Genomic DNA, 20,445 nt, shown 5'->3' with positions numbered 1-20,445 from the left:
AAATACCCGCTGTTCGGGAGCGCCCACTGAATGCCAGGCCCCGTGCGGAGAGCTTTACAAGAACAGTCCTATTGAGTCTGCCCTCATAAAGTTATCCCCATTTTACAGAGCCGGAAGGCGAGGCTCTGAGAGGCGCCGTGACTTGCCCGAGGTCAATCGGCAGGTTAGCGGCTCCGGAATCAAGGCACTGGGCCGGGCGAGGCGGGGCGCGGGTTCTACCCCCGGCTCGGCGGAGAGCCGCGGGGGCGGGGCGGCGGGCGGGGCGGAAGGCTGGGAGGGGGGTGCAGCGGCAGAGAATGGCCATCTTAAGTGGCCGCTGAGAGTCCAGGGCTGCTTCCCCGGGGAAGGGGGCATCGGAGCAGCCCAGGAGGTGGGGGTCTGAGTACGGCGGCCGGGGCTCTGGGGAGAGGTCGGAAGCCCGGGGGTTTGAGGGAACTTTCTTCTAGATGGGCAAGGAAAGGCCTGACCTCGGACTGCTGAACCCCTCAAGGCCGGGGCCTGCGGGTATGGGGGATGGTGCCAGGGAACTTGGCCGAGAAGGGGGAAGGGCTCTGCCTGGGCTGAGAGGGGCTGCCAGGGACGGTGCATGGGGATTCGAGGACACTGAACCTCCTCTGGGGATTTGTGGGGGATCCTCCACGCGGGATTGGGACCCAGTGGAGTTTGGGGGTTCAGATCTAAGTGGGGGCTGGATTTCACGGGAGTTGGGGGTGATGGGGAGAGGGACAGCAGGAGGTTGGTTCATCATGGGATCCTTCGCGGATTTTGGTAACTCGATCCTACGAGTCTTACGGGGGCCGAATGGAAAGGATTTGGGGGTGGAATCAGACGTTTATGGGAGTTGGGGGTCATATAATTGTGAGTATTGAAAGGAGGGGGAGGGGGTCGGGAATCCCAAAGCGTCGGGGCGCAGGATGGGTTGACTTGGGCTTGGAGGCGGGCGTTAGGAGCTGGATCTCCTCCGGGTGGTGATGGCTGGGCAGGATCATTGTGGGGTTTGGGAGGCCGGCTTCCCCTGGGGTTTGGGGGGTTCCGGCTCCTTCGGGAATGCAGAGGGCAACTTCCCCGCGGGGAAGAGGGTGAGGGCAGGGGTGGAACGGGCCTTGGGCCGAGCGGTGGGGGTGGGGGCCGGCCGCCCGGCACTGCGCTCCGCTCCTGCCCCTCCCCCGCCGCCTCTGAACAAACTTTTCTTTCTCTTCAAGTTGAGGCCGGCGCTGCTGGCGGCGGCGGCTGCGCGGCAAACCGGCCGGCAAGCGCGGCGGAGCACGGACCCCCGATCCCCGGCTCGGTCCCGCCAGCGGATCATCAGGCTCGGTCCCCAGCCCCGGGACCCGGGCCCGGTCCCAGCCTCAGCGCCGAGCGTCCCGGGGCGGATGGCGCGGGGCGGTGGGCGCGGGCAGTGCTGAACCCTGCGCTGGCCATGGCCTCGGCGTGCGGGGCGCCGGGCCCAGGGGGCGCCGGGCCTGGGGCCGCTCTGGGCAGCCCGGCCCCCGCCTGGTACCACCGCGACCTGAGCCGCGCCGCCGCCGAGGAGCTGCTGGCCCGGGCAGGCCGCGATGGCAGCTTCCTGGTCCGAGACAGCGAGAGCGTGGCGGGAGCCTTCGCGCTGTGCGTCCTGTAAGTGGGGCCGAGGCTCCCGGCGGGCGGGGGCAGGGCCCGGGCTTCGTTGACTGCTGTGGGGAGGGCCCGGGACAGTGGGACGCCAGCGCCCGCCACAGTGGGGGCCTTGGCTTTCTGCTGGGCCTGAGGAAGGATGCCGGGAGCATTTCCTTCCTGCTGTGTGTCTGGGGGCACTTGCTGCGGCCCTGAGGGCAGAGTATGCAGGGTCCTGCGGCCCAGGGTCGCTGTAATTGGGAAAAGTGTAGGGAGTCTCTGGCAGACCCCCTCAGGCATCCTCCAGGCAGGGGTGAGGATGTGCATCCCACGGTTGTGTGCACTTCTGTTTATGTAGGGATTGGGTGTCTTGAGTGGGAGTTGGGGCCAGAGGAACTAATGGGGTGTGTGGGGATGCCCAGCAGCTTCCTTAGGGGGCCTTTCTGTGCCCCGGGACTGAGGCTGGGGCCTGCCTGGATATGTATGACTGGGGCTGGGGACAGGGTGGTGTTGAGAAGAAGGGGAGTGAGGCTGTATGGCTCCATGTCATTATTTCATGAATCAGTGAGTGAGTGTGTGTGCCCTGGCTCTGGGATCCTGCTGCCCTAGCCCTGAGCCATGGGTGCTGAGCGTGGGGCTAGACTTGGCAGCTCTCTGAGTGGGCCTGGTTTTGTGCTTGTACCCATCGGCCGTGCATGGCATTGGTGTCGGGTGAGTTGGCACTTTCAGTTTTGGAGTCTTCTTGCTGAGCTGCCCCCCTGAGCCCCAGGATCTGACATTGGGTGGGCTCCTGTAGACCTCTGGAGTGGAGGTGGTGAGTGGGAAGTGGTGGAGCTGCTTTGTTTAGACCTAGTTATGTTCCCCCTCAGGCCCGTGAGCCCTCCCAAGTCCCTATCTCTGTGTCTCTTTCCCCTCTGTTCTCCTCACATCTTTAGGGGTACACTGGCCTAGGCCAGTGGTTCTCAATTGGGGTTGATTTTACCCCTCAGGGGACATTTGGCAATGTCTGGAGACATTTTTGGTTGTCACAACTGGGATCGTACTACTGGCTCCTAGTGGGTAGGAGCCAGGGTTGCTGCTAAACATCCGACAATGCACAGTACTGTCCCTCACAACAAAGAATTATGTAGTCCAAAATGTCAGTGGTGCTGAGGGTTGAACAACCCTGGCCTAGGCAGTGGACCTGAAGAGGAAGGGGTCCCTTAAGTTTCACCTTATGTCCCACATCTGAGGCCCAACAGGGGACTGAAGAGGGACAGCCTAGGCAGATGAATAACCTAGAGTCCTGCATGCCAACCCTCTCTGAGGCGTACCCCCTAATTAGGGAGGGGAGGGAGGCAGGTGCTAGATCAGCTGTTGAGTGGGAGGGGGACAGCTGGGCCTGTGTCTGGATGGGAACATTATTGTCCCAGGAGGGAAAAGTCCTGGCTCCATTGCCAGGGGAGGGGATGGGTGGGGTGAGGGGCTGTCTGTGTGTGAGGGCTTCAGCTTTACCAGCTGACTCTGGTTACTCCCTGCATCTCAGGAACCTGGGGGTGGGTGATCAGAAACATACTTGCTTACCTGTATATGCCACCCATGCATACAGGGGAAACATTCAGGACACAGCCCTGCCCCAGCAGGTGCAGTCAATCCAACCAGCAGGCCAGGATACAGGTCCTGGCCTCCGTCCTGACTTTAAATGCCAGCTCTGCCTTTTACTTACCTTTTACTTGCTCTGTGACCTTAGGCAAATCACTTTTCTTCTTTGCGCCTCAGTTTCCTCTTCTGGAGAAGAGGGATAATAATAATATCTGCCTTAAAATGTGAGGATTAAATGAGATCATGTCTGTAGGACGTTGAGTACCTGACTTGTCACAGAGACAGGACTCAGTTAATGGGATGCTATTACTTTTACAAACACAGACCCACAGTCCAAAAACCAACACACCCAGTCACACACAGATAGCCACACAGCTTGTGCCCAGTGGTCAGGAGAGCCCCTGAACGGGGCTTACCTGAGGGGAGAGGATGGCCCTGTGGCCAGGGTGTAGAGTCTCCTCAAATAGGCATTTGGTCCTCTCTAGTAATACCCACCTCCTGCCCAACACACACGGCCCAGGTGACCCCCTTTGCAAGCCTGCCCTGAGGTGCGGCTGCAGAGGGATCCTCCACCTCCACTGAGTGCAGCCTATACTATCCAGGCCAGGCTCAGCTGTCACCTGCTCAGCTGTTGCTGCCATCTGTCAGCACCCCTCTTGCCCCTCCTTAGCTTGGGGCTCCTAGAGGCCCACCTCTCCCATAGAGGGCCCCCATGGGTCATCCCAATTTCCTGGTGTCTGGGGAAGCGGGGGAGAAAGCCCTAGCTAGAATGATATCCTCACACCCCCCAGCAAAACTGCTCCAGACACACCTGACTCCAGCAGAGCCAGATACCAGTGTAAACACAGGCAGCAGGCACACGTGTGATAGCACGTCACCCATGCACGCAGACGGGTTACCCAGGCCTCTGAGGACTCTTACTCTGGCGGGGGGCCCAGACTGGTACCATAGCCCAGAGGGTCTGTTTAGACAGCTGTGGAGGCCACAGAAGAGCTGCCTGGTGCTTCCGGGGCCCTGCAGTGGGTGTGGAGCGTATGTAGGCCTGGGGTGGGGGTGGGGGTGGGGGTGGGGGGGTGGGTCTGGGCATTTCTGCTCTGCTTGGCACTAGCAGGATGGAGTGGACTGGCCCCATCATTAACCCTGTGCAGCCCGGGCAAACAGCTTTAAGGAAACCTAGACGAGGGGCCTGGGGGCTGAGCCCGTTGGTAGGAGGAAGGGGGGTCTTGGGACTTAGACCCCAGCCTGGGGGTGACAGATTCTGATCCCTTGCTTTGCTGTCAGGTATCAGAAGCATGTGCACACATATCGAATTCTCCCTGATGGAGAAGATTTCCTGGCCGTGCAGGTAGGAGCTTAGACCCTGACCCCTGACCTTGATTCCAGCCTAAGGTTTGGGACCAGCTGACTGACGCTTCTCCCACTCTTGCTGGCCTGCAGACCTCGCAGGGTGTGCCTGTGCGCCGCTTCCAGACCCTGGGGGAGCTCATCGGCCTGTACGCCCAGCCCAACCAGGGCCTGGTGTGTGCCCTGCTGCTGCCTGTGGAGCGGGAGCGAGAGCCAGACCTGCCGGATGACCGCGATGCCTCAGGTGCTGCCCGGGGTGCGGTGTACAAATGCCTTCCCTGCCCCCATCCCCGGCCGTTACCTGCGACTTCCCACCCCATCTTCTCAGCCTGACTCCCCTGAAGCCCCCTGCCACTCTCCATGGTGCCTGGGCCCTTTACCCCTTTCCACGCAAGTCTCTGACAGCCATCGTGTCCCCCGTACTTCACTGAGGGCAGGGGCTCACACTGCTGCCCATTGGCCCCTGTCCACAGATGGGGAGGATGAGAAGCCCCCACTGCCCCCGCGCTCTGGCTCTACCAGCATTTCTGCCCCCCTCGGGCCCAGCAGCCCCCTGCCAGCCCCTGAGACCCCCACGACTCCAGCTGCTGAGAGGTGAGACCCCAACCCCCTCCTGAGCAGGAAGTCCCTTTCTTCTCTGAGAACTGTGTCCTCACCGAAGGTGGGAAGACCTTTAAGCCCCCAGCTCTCCCCAGGGACCCCCGCCCCGTCTCAGCCCCAGAGGCGGACACCCTGGTCTGTCGTACTCTGACTGCCACCTGTACCGTCTCCTCTAGGAATGGGGTGGGGGTGCTGGGACAGGGTCAGCGGGGCCTCCACTGACTTCTTAACCCCTCCTGAAGTGCTCCCAATGGGCTGAGCACTGTCTCGCACGAGTACCTGAAGGGTAGCTACGGGCTGGATCTGGAGGCTGTGCGGGGTGGAGCCAGCAACCTGCCGCACCTCACCCGCACCCTCGCCACCTCATGCCGGAGGCTGCACAGGTACCTGGGACATCAGCGCCACGCGCTGCACCCTTACCTCTCACCTGTCCTCTCCCGCTGCCTTGCTACACAAACGCCCTGACCTTTGACCTCTGGCCCTGAACCAGGAACCAGCTATTGCCTCCTGACTTTTCCTCGCCTGAACCCTTGTATCCTCTCAGTGGCAGCTGAAGCTACACACTCAGCCCCTCTTCCCTGTACTTGGGTCAGGGTGGGGAGTTCTGACCTGATGTTTCCCATAGTGAGGTGGACAAGGTCCTGTCGGGCTTGGAGATCCTGTCCAAGGTGTTTGACCAGCAGAGCTCGCCCATGGTGACCCGCCTTTTGCAGCAGCAGGTGGGATTGTGGAGAGACCTCTGGGGAGTGGGTTAATGTTCTGGCGCTGGGTGGGGTGCCTCCTGCTTGGTGGCCTCACAGACGAGTCTCACTCCTTCTCCCTGCAGAACCCACCACAGACTGGGGAGCAGGAACTAGAGAGCCTGGTGCTAAAGCTGTCAGTGCTAAAGGACTTCCTGTCAGGCATCCAGAAGAAGGTGCCCTGACCCCTGACCTCTGATCCCTGACCCACTCACCAGTCCCTGGCCACTTGCGTTGTTCTAACTGATCTGGACCCTGAATCTGTAGTTTAGCACTGAGCCCCACATCAGCCGTGTCCCCCCCCGCCCCAGCCCTCGGCAGGGCTCCTGACCTTGCCCTGCCCTTGCCCCCTCCAGGCCCTGAAGGCCCTACAGGACATGAGTTCCACAGCACCCCCGGCCCCGCTGCAGCCATCCACACGTAAGGCCAAGACCATCCCCGTGCAGGCCTTTGAGGTACATGGTGGGGGGCGGGGGGGAACCTCACAGGGCAAAGAGCGGGTGGAGGTGAAGGGGGTGCCGCCTGCCCCCAGGTCTTTTCAGCAGCCCCTCCACCTCCTGGCCTGTAGGTGAAGCTGGATGTGACCCTGGGTGACCTGACCAAGATTGGGAAGTCACAGAAGTTCACGCTGAGCGTGGACGTGGAGGGTGGACGGCTGGTGCTGCTGCGGAGACAGCGGGACTCGCAGGAGGACTGGACGACCTTCACGCATGACCGCAGTGAGCCAGGGCCCAGCCTGGGATGGGGGGCGGGGTGGGCCCCTGGGCCTGAGGGCACAGGCTGGTGTGACCCATCCTCCATCCCCTAGTCCGCCAGCTCATTAAGTCCCAGCGGGTCCAGAACAAGTTGGGCGTCGTGTTTGAGAAAGAGAAGGACCGAACACAGCGCAAGGACTTCATCTTTGTCAGCGCCCGGGTGAGCAGTGGGTGGGCCAGGCCACTGGGGGCTGCAGGAGTCCCTGCTGGATGGGAAGAGAGGGAACACATGATGTAGGCACGCCACGCCTCGTGGTGGGGGCAGTTCTGACGGAGCAGAGAGTGTGTATACTGAGAGTGGGCGGCCTGAGGGTGGATTCAAATATTCAGTGAACGTTTCCTGAGCACCTGTTGTATGCTTGAGGAGTGGGTGTATGGTGGTGAGCCAGAGAGGCATGTCCCTCTCCTCCTGGACCTGCCACCTAGCAGGGTGTCCCCGTGGAAGGGGGTTTCCTGGCCACCCACCTGCCCCTGACTGGCTGCTGTCCCCCTAGAAGCGGGAGGCCTTCTGCCAGCTGCTGCAGCTCATGAAGAATAAGCACTCCAAGCAGGACGAGCCTGACATGATCTCCGTCTTCATAGGCACCTGGAACATGGGTCAGGCCCGTGCAGGGGCTGGGGTGGGAGAGAGGAAGGGCCCCATGCAGGGGCCTGACCGCCCGCATCCCCTCCCCCTCCAGGAAGTGTGCCGCCTCCAAAAAATGTGACATCTTGGTTCACATCGAAGGGTCTGGGGAAGACCCTGGATGAGGTCACGGTGACCATACCGCATGACATCTATGTTTTTGGGACCCAGGAGAACTCGGTGGGCGACCGCGAGTGGCTGGACCTGCTCCGCGGGAGCCTCAAGGAGCTCACAGATCTGGATTACCGCCCGGTGAGGGTCATCCTCTTGTCCAGCCCGCCTCCTCACACACTGCCCCCAACTATCCTGCTTGACCTCACGCACAACCCTGGAGAGCTCTCCCTCTGGTCCCTGGGCATATCCTTTAGGAAGTCTAACTGGAGTCCTTTATGCTATGGGAAGGGTTCTTTCTCTCTGGTCCCTCAGGAAAAAGGAGTGGCAGCCCTTCCTATTTTGTGACTTCCAGAACAGTCTGTAGTATGGGCTGGGCGGGGTGGGGGAGATGTGGACAGTGGCCCAGCTCGAGGCAGGGGTGACCCCGCACCCCCTCCCCAGATTGCCATGCAGTCACTGTGGAACATCAAGGTGGCTGTGCTGGTCAAGCCAGAGCATGAGAACCGCATCAGCCATGTCAGTACATCCAGCGTGAAGACTGGCATCGCCAATACCCTGGGTGAGTAGGGAGGGTGGGGTCCTCTGTCCACGCTTCTTGCTTCATCTCCAGCCCAGGGTCCAGGGTCTCCCCCTTTTGGGTAGTCTCAGCTTTCCCATCTATAGAACTCTTTGAACTTTGCAAAGCATGTTCGTATTCTAAATCTCTTCCAGCCCCACCAGGAAGGCAGGGCCAGGATAATTACCTCCATTTCTTAGATGATAAAACTGAGGCCCAGAGTGGTCAAGTGAGCTGTCCAAGGTCACACAGCTAGTACGTGGTAGAGCCCGGCACCTGGCATAGTGCCCAGGTCTCCCTGGTTGCAGTCCAGTGGTCCCTCAGGATAGATTCTGCTCAGAATCTGCAGGTTCTTGCAGCTTCACCATTGGGGTCCCCTGTGATCTCCAGGGGCTCTCTGTTCACACATGCCGACAGACCCAGGCCATCCAGATGGGGCTGCATGTGCCCCGTGTGGACCCCCGGGAAGGCGTGCGTGTGTGTGCAGGGGCCTGCCTGCCTCATGGTATGTGGGGAAGTCGGGAGGATCTTCCCACTGCTGCTTAGACAGGCAGAGGGGAGAGTCGGGAGCCCACCGGGGGTGACTCAGGCCTTCTTCTGTTGCCCTGACAGGAAACAAGGGGGCCGTGGGTGTCTCCTTCATGTTCAATGGCACCTCGTTTGGCTTTGTGAATTGCCACCTCACCTCAGGAAATGAGAAGACTGCCCGGTGAGGGGGCACCTTCCCAACTGTCTCTTTAGCCTCATCCTCTATTCGCCAAAGACCTATTCCCTCTCCCATATCCTAGTCTATGGTACATCCTACATCCCTGTCCCCCAAGGCCCCCTTCTTCCTTACCTCAACTCAGGACCCCTCTGTCTCTCCCTGACTTTGACCTTGTCCCCAGTTCCTTCCTCTGTCCCCAGGGACCCTGATCCCCGGCCCATCCCTGACCCCAGCCAGAGATGTCTTACCTTCATGCCTGTCCCTGACACCTGACCCTGGAGGCCTCCCCCCACCCCCACTGTAGACGGAACCAGAACTACCTGGACATCCTGCGGCTGCTCTCGCTGGGTGACCGGCAGCTCAGTGCCTTTGACATCTCTCTGCGTTTCACTCACCTCTTCTGGTTTGGGGACCTCAACTACCGCCTTGACATGGATATACAGGTGTGAGCAGGGCCCGGCAGGTGGCTGGTAGGGAAGCTGGGCTGGGGGCCAGGTGGGCTCTCACCTCCGGCTTTGGCTCAAGGGGGAAAGTCTCCAGCCTTTGTGTCCCCACCCCAGGAGATCCTGAACTACATCAGCAGGAAGGAGTTTGAGCCCCTGCTCAGGGTGGACCAGCTCAACCTGGAGCGGGAAAAGCACAAGGTTTTCCTTCGATTCAGTGAGTATGGGCCCGGCGGGGGTCCCTGAGGGCCAGGATCCTTGTGGTATCCCTGGGTCTTCCGGGTCCTGACTCCTCCATCCCCCGCCTTCCCTAGGTGAGGAGGAGATCTCCTTCCCACCCACCTACCGCTATGAGAGGGGTTCCCGGGACACATACGCCTGGCACAAGCAGAAGCCAACTGGGGTGAGTGAAGAGAAGGAGCTGGGCCTGGGGAGACCCCCCAGGGCTGCAGTGAATCAAGAGTGTGTGTGGGGTCAAGGGTCCAGGCCTCTGCACTTACTGCTCCAGCTTCTATGGCCCCTTGGGGCCTCAGGGGTGACCCTGCATGTTGTGAGGCTCCAAGGAAGGAGGTGGGTGCTAGGGCCGCTGTGGTGGGGCCCCAGCTGACCTCTGACCATGCTGCCATCCCCTGCCCCAGGTCCGGACCAACGTGCCTTCATGGTGTGACCGGATTCTCTGGAAGTCCTATCCCGAGACCCACATCATCTGCAATTCCTATGGTCAGAGCCTCCCGGACAGGGTGATGGGTGATCCTGGGTGGTCACTGACCCGACTCTGCCTCAGCTTTGGGAAGTGCGAGCAGAGAATAAGGAGCTTTCCCCTGAGCCCTCATTCCTGCTCCCCTCCCCAGGTTGCACAGATGACATCGTCACCAGCGACCACTCCCCTGTGTTTGGGACATTTGAGGTTGGAGTTACCTCTCAGTTCATCTCCAAGAAAGGTGGCTATTCTGGATGTGCTTGTGGGTGTGGCATCCATCTGGGTGGCTGCAGGTGCTGGCCTGGGGATGTGCATAGGTTTGAATACATCTAAATGTGTGTGTGTGTGTGTGTGTGTGTGTGTTTGGGTGTTTACATGTACGTGTAGGAATGTTTCTGAATATGTGATGTGTGAGGGTGTCTGGGTTGCCTGGGTCATCACAGGAGGTACATGCCCAAGAGCGTGTGAACGTAAACATGTACGTGTGTCTATCTGCCTGGGGCCACTTGAGTACCCGAGTGTGCCTGGTGGTGTGGTGGGTTGTTGGCGGGCATATCCTGCAGGCATTCTGGTCCCTGGCCCCCTCTCAGATGGTCTCTCATCTTGGATTGTCTGTTTGTCCCAGTGCCAGGTCTGGACTTTGGGGTCTCGCTACTGGTTGCTTGGGATGGAGGAGGCCCCTCCTGGCCTTCCCTCCTGCTCTGCTAGGGCTGCTGATTCCCTGTCCCAGCACTCAGTCTTTCTGTCCCATTCCTTCTGCCACCCTCTCAGCCCTCCTGTCTATATTCCTCCCTTTGCCCCTCAGGGCTCTCGAAGACCTCAGACCAGGCCTACATCGAGTTTGAGAGCATCGAGGCCATTGTGAAGACGGCCAGCCGCACCAAGTTCTTCATTGAGTTCTACTCCACCTGCCTGGAGGGTCAGAGGCGGGGCCCAGGGCTGGGTGTGGGCCACAGGGGATGGGAGGCCCGAGGTGCCCAGAGTGGTCAGCCCCCTAGTTAGAGAGAAGGGAAGCTGAGAGGTTGCGCTCAGTTGGGTGTCCCCCACCCCCACCCAGAGTACAAGAAGAGCTTCGAAAATGATGCCCAGAGCAGTGACAACATCAACTTCCTCAAGGTGCAGTGGTCCTCACGCCAGCTGCCCACGGTGAGGCTTGTGGGTGAGGACACAGAGAGGGAGGTGCAGCAGAGCGCCACCTGGAGCCTGCCTGGGAGGGCGGGCAGAGCCGGCAGCAGGGGCTTGTGTGTGGGGTGGGCGTGAGTGAGGATGAGGGCACGTGCTTTGTTTGGGGGAGTGAGGGGAGCCAAGTTGCAGCTGGTTCATTCATTCGTTCAATGAATAGTTCTTGAGGCTTTGCTAAACATTAGGTCCTGTGTTCGCCATTGCTGATGCAGAAAATTAATTAATTACAGGGCTGTTAAGTGCTCTGAGAGGCCCATGCAGGACTGTGTCTTCTACCTTATGGATTAGGATCTTTCCTAAGAGTGGACGGGAGTGAGCACGGACGAGCTTGAGGGTGGGGTGAGTGGTGGTGTGGCAGGAGGGGGTGGGTGGGCCTTTGTTCCTCACTGGGCCTCTCTGCTCCCCAGCTCAAGCCCATTCTGGCTGACATCGAGTACCTGCAGGACCAGCACCTCCTGCTCACAGTCAAGTCCATGGACGGCTATGAATCCTATGGTGAGGGTTGAGGGGGGCCAAGGGGCACAGAAAGCCGGGCAGGGCCCTAGAAAGCCTTGGCAGTCTGCTGGTCTGCTCCATCTGCCCTTCAGGGGAGTGCGTGGTGGCGCTCAAGTCCATGATTGGCAGCACGGCCCAGCAGTTCCTGACCTTCCTGTCCCACCGCGGCGAGGAGACAGGCAACATCCGTGGCTCCATGAAGGTGCGGGTGCCCACAGAGCGCCTGGGCACCCGTGAGCGACTCTATGGTGGGGGCCCCATTGGGAGGGGTGTGGGGCATAAGACGGGGTGGTGTGGGCGGGCCTAGGATGGGAGGACCAGGGCTGCAGGGAGGGCATGTTGGAATCCCTGGAACATATGGCAGTTCTGCAGCCAGGTCTGGGGGTGGGCCTGCCCTAAGGAGTAGCTGGGAAGGGGCTAGCAGCCCACTGGGGTGTCTGTGGGATGCAGGACCCCAAGTCTCCTCTGAGTCTCCTTTCCCTTCCTCCCCCAGAGTGGATCAGCATTGATAAGGATGAGGCAGGAGCAAAGAGCAAAGCCCCCTCTGTGTCCCGAGGCAGCCAGGAGCCCAGGTGAGCTGGGGCTGTGTGGTGTGTTACGTGAGGGGTGCCCGGGGGCTCTTGGTCAGCCCCTACTTCACCTCTCCTCCCCTGTGCACCCCTGGCAGGTCAGGGAGCCGCAAGCCAGCCTCCGCAGAGGCCTCCTGTCCGCTCTCCAAGTTATTTGAAGAACCAGAGAAACCACCACCAACTGGGAGGCCCCCAGCCCCACCTCGAGCTGCTCCCCGGGAGGAGCCCTTGACCCCCAGGTGAGAGAAGGAAACTGTCACCCCCTGACTTTATCCATCGCTGTGCGTGGCTCTCAGGGCCAGCTTGGGGATCATCTGCTGCTTGGCTGCTCTGCTGCCGCATGGCCAGAGGTGCCAGGACCCTATGCTCGTGGCCACTGGCCAGCCAGGCCTCCTGAAGGTGTGGCTCTCTGGTCAAAGGGAGCACAGTCAGTCCTTTCCTCTCAATTCTGCCTTAAAAAATAGAATTAGAAATTGTTTCTGCAACAGCTCCCTCCATGTAAACACTTAACTTGAGCCTTCGTCGCAGCACGGATTTCCCTAGGGGCGTTCTATGGCCCACTGTCCTACAAGATGCCCCGCTGGTAACTGGTCTATTGTCAAATGGGTTTGGGAAATGGTTGTTGCTAGATTCTTTTCTTAGGTATTCCCAGTGCACAATAGTATCAGCAAAAGCTCTGAGCATGTGGACAGGAAGGAAATCCTTTTTCAACTCTGTTGAATATAGTTTCCCAAACTTAATGGGCCAGGAAACTTTTCCATGCAATAACTATTAATATCCTGGGGAACTACAGTTGACCCTTGAACATGGCAGGGGTTAGGGGTGTATAACTTATAGTCATCCCTCTGTATCCCCAGTTCTTCCATATCTGCAGTTCCACATCCACGGGTTCAACCATTGTGGATTGTAGATCATGTAGTGCTGCAGTACTGAAAAAAATCCGCATATAAGTGGATTCAAGCCCGTGCAGTTCAAGCCCGTGTTGTTCTGTGGTCAACTGTAGTATTCTGTGGATCATACTTTGGGAAAGTGAGGCTTGCTTTTTAATTATATCCAATTGTTACTTGAACGTAAATAAAAACTGCTGGTGTGTTTTCAGTCATCTTCAGCTGTTATCAGTCACCTTGGTTTTATCTCCAGGCTTGAGTAAAACTAACCTGAATCCCTGAGTAAGATTCCCCAGTAGATCGGCCTCAGGTGCCTCCAGAGGCTTTCCGAATCTGGCTGGTCATTCTCATTGAAGGCTTTTATTGTCCTGCTTTCTGGCCTCTGTTTTCACCCATTTACACTCAGCTTTCACCGTTAAAAAATCAAAAAAGATTGCAGAATTTCAGCGAGTAAGGCAAGGAAGTTTAGGGGTTATCCATTCAACTCCCCTGTCTCCCCAGTTTTAGAGATGAGGACCTCAAGGGACAGAGAGGGAAAGTGATGTGCTCAAGGCCACATGCAAGTCTAGGACCAGGGGCTTACGTCTCCTGACTCGCGCAGTCCGGTTCTCCTTCCACTGCACCCACCGCCTTCCCTTTGGGTTGCTGGGTCCTGATTTAGTTATTCTGCTCCCAAACCCAGGTTGAAGCCAGAGGGCGCTCCAGAGCTGGAAGGGGTGGTGGCGCCCTCACCCAAGAACAGCTTCAATAACCCTGCCTACTACGTCCTTGAAGGGGTCCCACACCAGCTGCTGCCCCCGGAGCCACCCTCGCCTGCCAGGGCCCCTGTCCCACCTGCCACCAAGAACAAAGTGGCCATCACAGTGCCTGCTCCGCAGCTTGGGCGCCACCGGCCTCCCCGTGTGGGAGAGGGAAGCTCATCAGATGAAGAGTCTGGGGGCACGCTGCCCCCTCCAGACTTTCCACCCCCACCTCTGCCAGATTCGGCCATCTTCCTGCCCCCCAGCCTGGATCCTTTGCCAGGGCCAGTGATCCGGGGCCGCAGTGCGGGTGAGGCCCGTGGCCCACCACCTCCCAAGGCCCATCCAAGACCCCCACTGCCCCCAGGCCCCTCACCCACCAGCACTTTCCTGGGGGAGGTAGCCAGTGGGGATGATCGCTCCTGCTCAGTGCTGCAGATGGCCAAGACACTGAGTGAGGTGGACTACGCTCCTGCCGGACCTGGCCGCTCCGTGCTCCTGCCAAGCCCTCTGGAGCTGCAGCCGCCCCGGGGACTGCCCTCGGACTACGGCCGGCCTCTCAGCTTCCCTCCACCTCGCATCCGAGAGAGCATCCAGGAGGACCTGGCAGAAGAGGTATGTGGACCAGGGGTGGCTGTCGGTGTGTGCTTGCCCATGGGTCGTGGTATCCTTTTACTTCATTCAGCACTCAGTGATGTTGCCTCTGCCCTGAGCTGGGCACTGGGGAGGAGTTGGAGGTCACATGAATCAGCCCTGCTCCTGGCCTCTCTCCCCACCCCAGAGCACGCGGTAGAATGTGGCTGTGTGCAGGTCCTTCAGTGTGTGAGGCACCCTCCGTGCTCTCTCTGACGTGCCCTATTCCCTCAGGCTCCGTGCCCGCAGGTCGGGCGGTCTGGTGGGCTGGGCGAGGCAGGCATGGGAGCCTGGCTGCGGGCCATCGGCTTGGAGCGCTATGAGGAGGGCCTGGTGCACAATGGCTGGGACGACCTGGAGTTTCTCAGGTGGGGGCGGGGCTGGAGGTGGACGGGGTGGGGGTGGGGCTGGCCTCGGGGGTTAGAGCTACGGGCTCTCTGGACCACCTTGCCCTTCTCCCAGCGTCTTTTACCCCTACAGCGACATCACCGAAGAAGATCTGGAGGAAGCTGGGGTGCAGGACCCGGCTCACAAGCGCCTCCTTCTGGACACCCTGCAGCTCAGCAAGTGATCGCGGTGACACTGCGAAGCTAAGAACTGAGCGCCTCAACCCACCCTTGAAGGCCCAGCCAGAGCTCCGGAGTTGAAAAGTTACGAGTGGGCGGGGCAGTACTTCTCTGCCTATTTATTGGGGATCTGCATTCCCTACTGCCCAATCATTTGGAATGCCCTAGTTAGGACATCCTGCCCCTCACCTTTTAGAGTCAGGGCTCGGGAGGTCAGTTGCCGTGGTTACCAAGGATCTTGGTTTTTCTGGTGCTGTCCTCCCTTTCTGGACCCCTCCTCCAGCCCCAGGGAGGCCATGGGGTCCATATGGGTACGTCATGGGCCCCCACTTTCACCGTTGTTCCTGCTGCCCTCCACCTGGCCTGAACCACAGGTGGAGGGGCTCGGCTAGGACCTCTCCCAACCCCCATTCTGGGGGGGTGTCCGTCCGGAAATGAAGGAATAGCCTGAGAACTGGGCTGGGGTTTATTTAAGCTTTTCTGTATGGGCTTAGGGAGGGCGGGCACTTTAATGTTATGGGGGCCGGTTTAGGTCGGGGGGGGAATAATTTCGGCCATAAAGCGCCAGTTTGCTTAGTTTTGTCTCCTGGTCTGTACCGCCCTGCCCTGGGGCTGTGTGGCAGCTCGGGGTTCCTCGCTGGTCACAAGGGGAACCGGTCTCTTGCAGGTAGCCTGTCCCCATCTTGGGTACTCAGAAGGGTTGCCGGTGTGCTGTCTTCAATAAATTAAGTTTTATTTGGATTGAGCAAAACTCACCTCAATAAATTACAAGTTTTTCAAAGGAAAAGAGCAACAACAGCAACAACGACAAAAAAACAGGAAGGAGGAAGCCCCTCTGTCCCGCTGCCCTGGCAGCTCCTCCACTCATCTAATGGGCCTGCCCTCTGTGCCAGACCGCCTGGGGATGGGAGGGGATGCATGAGGGAGAAATTGGTGGTGGGACCCTTCAGGCCACTCGTGATCCCAATGACGAGCAGCCTTCCAACGGGTGGGGTCAGTGTGGGTGGGCCCAAGGGCTGGAGCAGCAGACTGCTCTCCAAGCTGAGTGACCCAGCCAGCTGCAGGGGCAGGGGAGGAAGCCGGGCTGTCCCCGTTTGAGGAGTCACCTTTGAGCACTGTGTTAGGGGCAGGCGTTGTTTGATTCCAGTTCTGAAGAAAACCAGGCTAGAAGGGGTCCTGGGCTCTCCCCGAGGGCATCCCAGTGAAAAGTACCCCCCTCCACTGGGTAGGGGTGGGTGAGGACGAGAGTGGCCCTGACTTGGTCTCCAAAGCTGGGGAGGGCACACATAGGGGTCAGACACGGTGAGGGGGTGGAACAGATGGGGACATCAGGCAGGCGGCCAGGATGAGGAGGGACTCTGTCAGGTCCTGGAGGGGCAGGGGCGTCTCAGGCGGCAGGCCCGGAGCCTCTAGAGGCCGGCAGCTAGAAGAGATTGGTCTTCAGGGAAGGGCCGGGCTTCCGGTGGAAGGAAGACAGAACCCCAGAGAAGGGCCCGGGCCCGGGTTCCGCCGGCTGCCAAGCCTTAAGCAGCTCCGCCGCGCCCGCGCCCGGTCCGCCGCCCCCACCGCCCGCCACGCCGGCCCACAACGGGCCCTTGAGCGGCTGTGGCCCCGGCCCGGCTCCAGGCCCGGAGCCCAGGGCGGCGGGCAGCGGGCTGGGGCTCAGGCGCGGGCTGGCCAGGCCGGGCGCAGGCGGCGGCGGCGGCGGCGGCGGCGGCAGGGACGCGGTGCTGTCGGGCGTGGGGCTGCACGTGGACTCCTTGGAGTCGTCGTCCTCGGACGAGCAGCGCGCCTCACCCTTTTTGGCGCCCGCCGCGCCCGCCGCACCCTTGGCGCTGGCCGCACGCTCCTGTTTGCGGAACTTGGCCCGGCGGTTCTGGAACCAGACCTGCGGGCACAGGGGCCGGTCAGCCCGGGGCCGGCAGGCGCGGGTGAGACCTCCTTCCGGAGGGGGCCGGTCAGGATTATTACCAGCCTTCGGAGTCTTGACCCCCTCCACCACTCTGCTCGTTGCCCTCCTCGTCTCTCGCCTCCCTCCCCTCCTCGTCTCTCGCCTCCCGCCTCCCTCCCCTCTTCCACTAGCCCCTTCCTCCAGGTCCTTAGGGTCTTCCCCTTGGGATCTGCTCACCCGCGGATCCCGCCGCCTCCCAGTGTTCTCTGTCTCCTGGAGGGAACTCCGCCTTCGCTCTCCTCATCACCCAAAGCCCTCGCCCCAGTTCCTTCCTACAAGAAGCTCCGGGAGTCCCCCCGGAGCGTCCCACGGCAGTGGAGAGAGGGTTAGGGCACTCGGGAAGCCTTTTGTGCAGGGTCTCCAGTAAAGGCGTGCCAGCTGAACATCTGTACTCAGATTTGTAAGATCGACGAAAGTCCGTCCCGACCCAGCTCCTGCGCCTACCCTGAACCCGGGCTTTCCAGGCTCAGAGGTTTCACAGTTGCAGAGCCGAAGAGGGGACCTGGAGGCGCTGACTGGCTTTCCCCCACTGCTCGGCCTCGTTTGGCCCCGAGGCCACCTGGAGCTGACCCTCTGTCCACTCGGCCTCCGTCCTGGCTTCCCAAGCATCACTCTGCGTGCCCAGCCCTACCCGGGAGACTGAGAAGAAATCGTGGGGCTGAACAGCTCAGTTCTTCCGAAGGCCTCAGGCCCCGCCTGGCCCCGCCGCCTCCCGGGGCTGCCGGTCCTCTCCTGCCCAATCACCTCCAGACTGCACCCTGGGCCCTGGTCCTAGTTCACCGCCCCCGGGCTGTACCCGCCCGCTGCCTGAGTGAGGCCCCTCGGACCCCCAGGTGTCAGGCACTAACCTCCCGGCCCCGTTCCGCGCGCACACACTTCCGCGCAAACACGCACCTGCACGCGAGCCTCGGTAAGGTCGATCTTGAGCGCCAGCTCCTCGCGCGTGTAAATGTCGGGGTAGTGAGTCTCGGCGAAGACGCGTTCCAGCTCCTTCAGCTGCGCGCTGGTAAACGTGGTGCGGATGCGCCGCTGCTTGCGCTTCTCGTGCAGGCCCGACGGCTCCGGGAAGAATTTGTAGGGCACTACGGGTGTGTGCAGGAGGGGGGAAATCAACGAGGGTGGGGATGTGAGGGGCCGAGCCCGGCCCGCTGTGTTCTGCCCCTGAGGGATCGCTCACCGTCCCCCGCCCCTGACCTGGCCCCTCGGCTTGGTCCTCTCAGTACGGATCGGCTTCCCTATCACTGGATGGAGCCGGCAGGGGTGAAAGCGGACGGGGCGTGGGGAGGCCTGGGGCCCAAGAGCCGCAGAGAGGGAACCAAAATCTGATCCTCGGATCCAGACTGCTGACCTGTCGTTGGCCCTCCGCAGTGTTCCCTCTATCTCCCGCCAGTCTACCGGACCCGACCCTCAGTGTGTTTCTCCCTCAGTCGGCCTGACTTCAGGTCCTGCTCTATCCACCCTAGCCTTAGCTGTCTGTCAGGTCTCATCAACAATCTGTGTCTCCCCAGTAACCAGTCATGGACCGCGGGTCTACTTTCAGCCCTGCCTCTCTGACATGTAAAAATGTGGCCGCCTCTACCCTGCATCCCTCTCCTTCCTAGGCCTCATTTCCTCAGCCCGATCTCCATCGCATTCTCTTCCAGGTGTCCCCCTCTCTTTTTCATCTCTCTCCAACCACATCTATCTGCAACTTTCCCCTCCTGGACCATTCTTCTCTTTGTGCCCATTGAGAAGGGTTCTTATTTCTCCCCTCCCAGGTTCCTCCATCTTCTCTTTGCCCTTCTTCTTCCTCCCAGACACCTCTCTCTGTCTCCCAACTCCTCCAAAAACCAGCCCCAATCCTTCCCCTCACTCTTCCCGTCCCTGTCTCCCATCTACCCCTTCCCAGTACCCATTGTCCCACAGACAGTGTTTCTGACACTATCTCCCCATCCTTGTCTCCAGCCCCCGTTTAGTTCTCCCTGTTCTCCAAGGATCCCCAATATCCTTATCTTGTCATATCTCCCTAGTTCTCTATCTCCCCTAATCCTTGTGTCCAACACCCCATTCCTATCCCCATCTTTCTCATCTCTGTTTTCAATCTTCCTTGGTCCCCATCTCCCATAATTCCTGTCCCCATCACCTGGTTTTTATCTCCATCTCCCCAACCCTGGTTCCCCATTTCTCCCAACTATCCCAATCTTCCCATCTCTGCTCACATCTCTCTGTATCTGTCCCCATCTTCTCCATCTCAGACCTCCATCTTTCTAGGGCCCATCTCCCCATTTCCTGTTTCCAGCTCCCCAGTCCCCATCTGCATATGACCCAGAATACCCAATCTCCCCATCCCCGTTCCAGTTTCTGACTCCATCTCCCTGGTTCTCACTTCTCCAAATCCAGGTCTCTCTCACCATCCCTCCCCACCACACAGGTCCCAATCTTCTACTGGGTCCCGGTGGTCTCCCCAGGAAGGAAGAAGATAAGGAGAATGGGTGGGGCAGCTTGAACTCTAACTGGAGCAATGGGGGTGGCTAAGAGGCTCCACGAGGTTGAAGGTTCAGACGGGGTCTTGGATCAAGGGGCTTGGGTATTGCATGGGGCTGCTTCTGGGTTCTGCAGTACTCTAGCTGGGAGAATCTCCAGGAGGCATGGGGAAATGAAAGTTGCTTAATGACCTGAGCATCCTTTTCTTCTGGCCACAGAATGGGTTTCAGTAGTGCAAGAGGGTTTGGGCACAGGTAGGATGGGTTCAAAACCAGGCAGTAGGGGCTTGATGGTGCTGGGGCTCTGGGAAGGCTCCCAGCTGGGCAGCTCATCTGCCGCAGGGGTCCATGTTGGGGGTCGGGCATGAAGCGGGGTGGGAATGATAAGGATGGGAGGTCTTATTGGCCTGAGCCGAGAGCATTTTCCAAGGATACAGGGCATGGAGAGGTTTAGTGGTCAGTCTTTGCAGATGGGCAGGGGAGGGCCTGGTGAGGAGCCTGGGGTTACACTGGGGATCTATTTCCTTGACCTAAAGAGCACGGGATAGGGATACGGCAGCGAGAAGAGGAACGGGAAGGAGGAGAGGGTGGGGCTCAACTCTGCCTAGGGAACCCCGTCTTACACGAGGGACTGTGGGTCCCGCGGGGAGTTGGAGGGTCTGGCTAGGGCAGAGATTGTGGCGGCTGTGGGGGACAGTCGCAACCACTAGCCGAGTAGGGCAGGGGCTAGGGGTGCCGTAGGATTTGGAAGGAGGGTTGTACCGGGGCTGGGCTCACCTGCCGAGTAGGGCGCAGGCTGATGGTCGCGTAGAGCGCCAAGCGCGCAGTTGGAGGAGCCGAGCGCGGGGCAGGGAGGCCCGGCCGCGGGGAAGGCGGGCCGCAGGGGACTGTACTGGAAGCCGCCGGGCTGGCTGCAGGCGCCGAAGTCGCCGTAGGCGGACGCCTCCATGGCCGCCACGCACGAGTCGTACGAATTGAGGTAGGAGTAGTCCATCGGCCCGGGGGGCGGGGGCGGGGGCCGGGCCGGGCCGGGTCGGAGTTGGTGTCCCGGGCCGGGTGGGGGTCAAGATGGGGGTTGGAGCGCCAGGGGCCGAGGACCCGAGGCCGGCTCTGAGCGCTCGCGAGTCCGCCCGCCCCGTCGCGGCCGCGCTCCGCCCTGGTGCAACGCAAGTGCAGCCCAACCCGGCCCGCGCGCCTTTTAAC

General features: G+C 60.3%; 2 protein-coding genes across 6 annotated transcripts; one reads left to right on the top strand and one right to left on the bottom strand.

The window, feature by feature from the left end:
* Window positions 1-430: 430 nt before the first annotated feature.
* INPPL1 (inositol polyphosphate phosphatase like 1) lies at window positions 431-15,580 on the top strand. 3 transcript variants are annotated; one of them, XM_061201302.1, is made up of 29 exons: window positions 431-504; window positions 1,203-1,617; window positions 4,456-4,519; window positions 4,612-4,762; window positions 4,992-5,112; window positions 5,361-5,501; window positions 5,744-5,837; window positions 5,945-6,034; window positions 6,215-6,313; window positions 6,427-6,577; window positions 6,667-6,773; window positions 7,108-7,210; window positions 7,294-7,490; window positions 7,794-7,911; window positions 8,521-8,617; window positions 8,919-9,057; window positions 9,175-9,274; window positions 9,372-9,460; window positions 9,696-9,777; window positions 9,909-9,998; window positions 10,563-10,676; window positions 10,815-10,903; window positions 11,347-11,434; window positions 11,527-11,682; window positions 11,928-12,006; window positions 12,102-12,242; window positions 13,573-14,245; window positions 14,498-14,631; window positions 14,744-15,580. In XM_061201302.1, the coding sequence occupies exons 1-29, from the start codon at window positions 447-449 to the stop codon at window positions 14,832-14,834; spliced, it is 4,071 nt and encodes a 1,356-aa protein (XP_061057285.1). In that variant the 5' UTR covers window positions 431-446; the 3' UTR covers window positions 14,835-15,580. The 3 variants fall into 3 exon arrangements, with proteins under 3 accessions (XP_061057285.1, XP_061057286.1, XP_061057287.1); XM_061201304.1 differs by lacking the exon at window positions 431-504 and adding an exon at window positions 987-1,079; XM_061201303.1 differs by lacking the exon at window positions 5,361-5,501.
* A 308-nt stretch (window positions 15,581-15,888) lies between these two features.
* On the bottom strand, window positions 15,889-20,236 carry PHOX2A (paired like homeobox 2A). Of its 3 annotated transcripts, none has more exons than XM_061202896.1 (3): window positions 20,020-20,236; window positions 17,671-17,862; window positions 15,889-16,770 (listed from the first exon to the last, which is right to left on the bottom strand). In XM_061202896.1, the coding sequence occupies exons 1-3, from the start codon at window positions 20,234-20,236 to the stop codon at window positions 16,253-16,255; spliced, it is 927 nt and encodes a 308-aa protein (XP_061058879.1). In that variant the 3' UTR covers window positions 15,889-16,252. The 3 variants fall into 3 exon arrangements, with proteins under 3 accessions (XP_061058879.1, XP_061058881.1, XP_061058880.1); XM_061202898.1 differs by having other exon boundaries at window positions 15,889-16,717; window positions 17,675-17,862; XM_061202897.1 differs by having other exon boundaries at window positions 15,889-16,742; window positions 17,676-17,862.
* Between the last annotated feature and the right edge of the window lie 209 nt (window positions 20,237-20,445).

This window comes from Eubalaena glacialis, chromosome 10 (assembly GCF_028564815.1).
Source record: "Eubalaena glacialis isolate mEubGla1 chromosome 10, mEubGla1.1.hap2.+ XY, whole genome shotgun sequence".
Classification (NCBI taxonomy): Eukaryota; Metazoa; Chordata; class Mammalia; order Artiodactyla; family Balaenidae; genus Eubalaena; species Eubalaena glacialis.
This window is presented reverse-complemented; position numbering and strand designations above follow the sequence as displayed.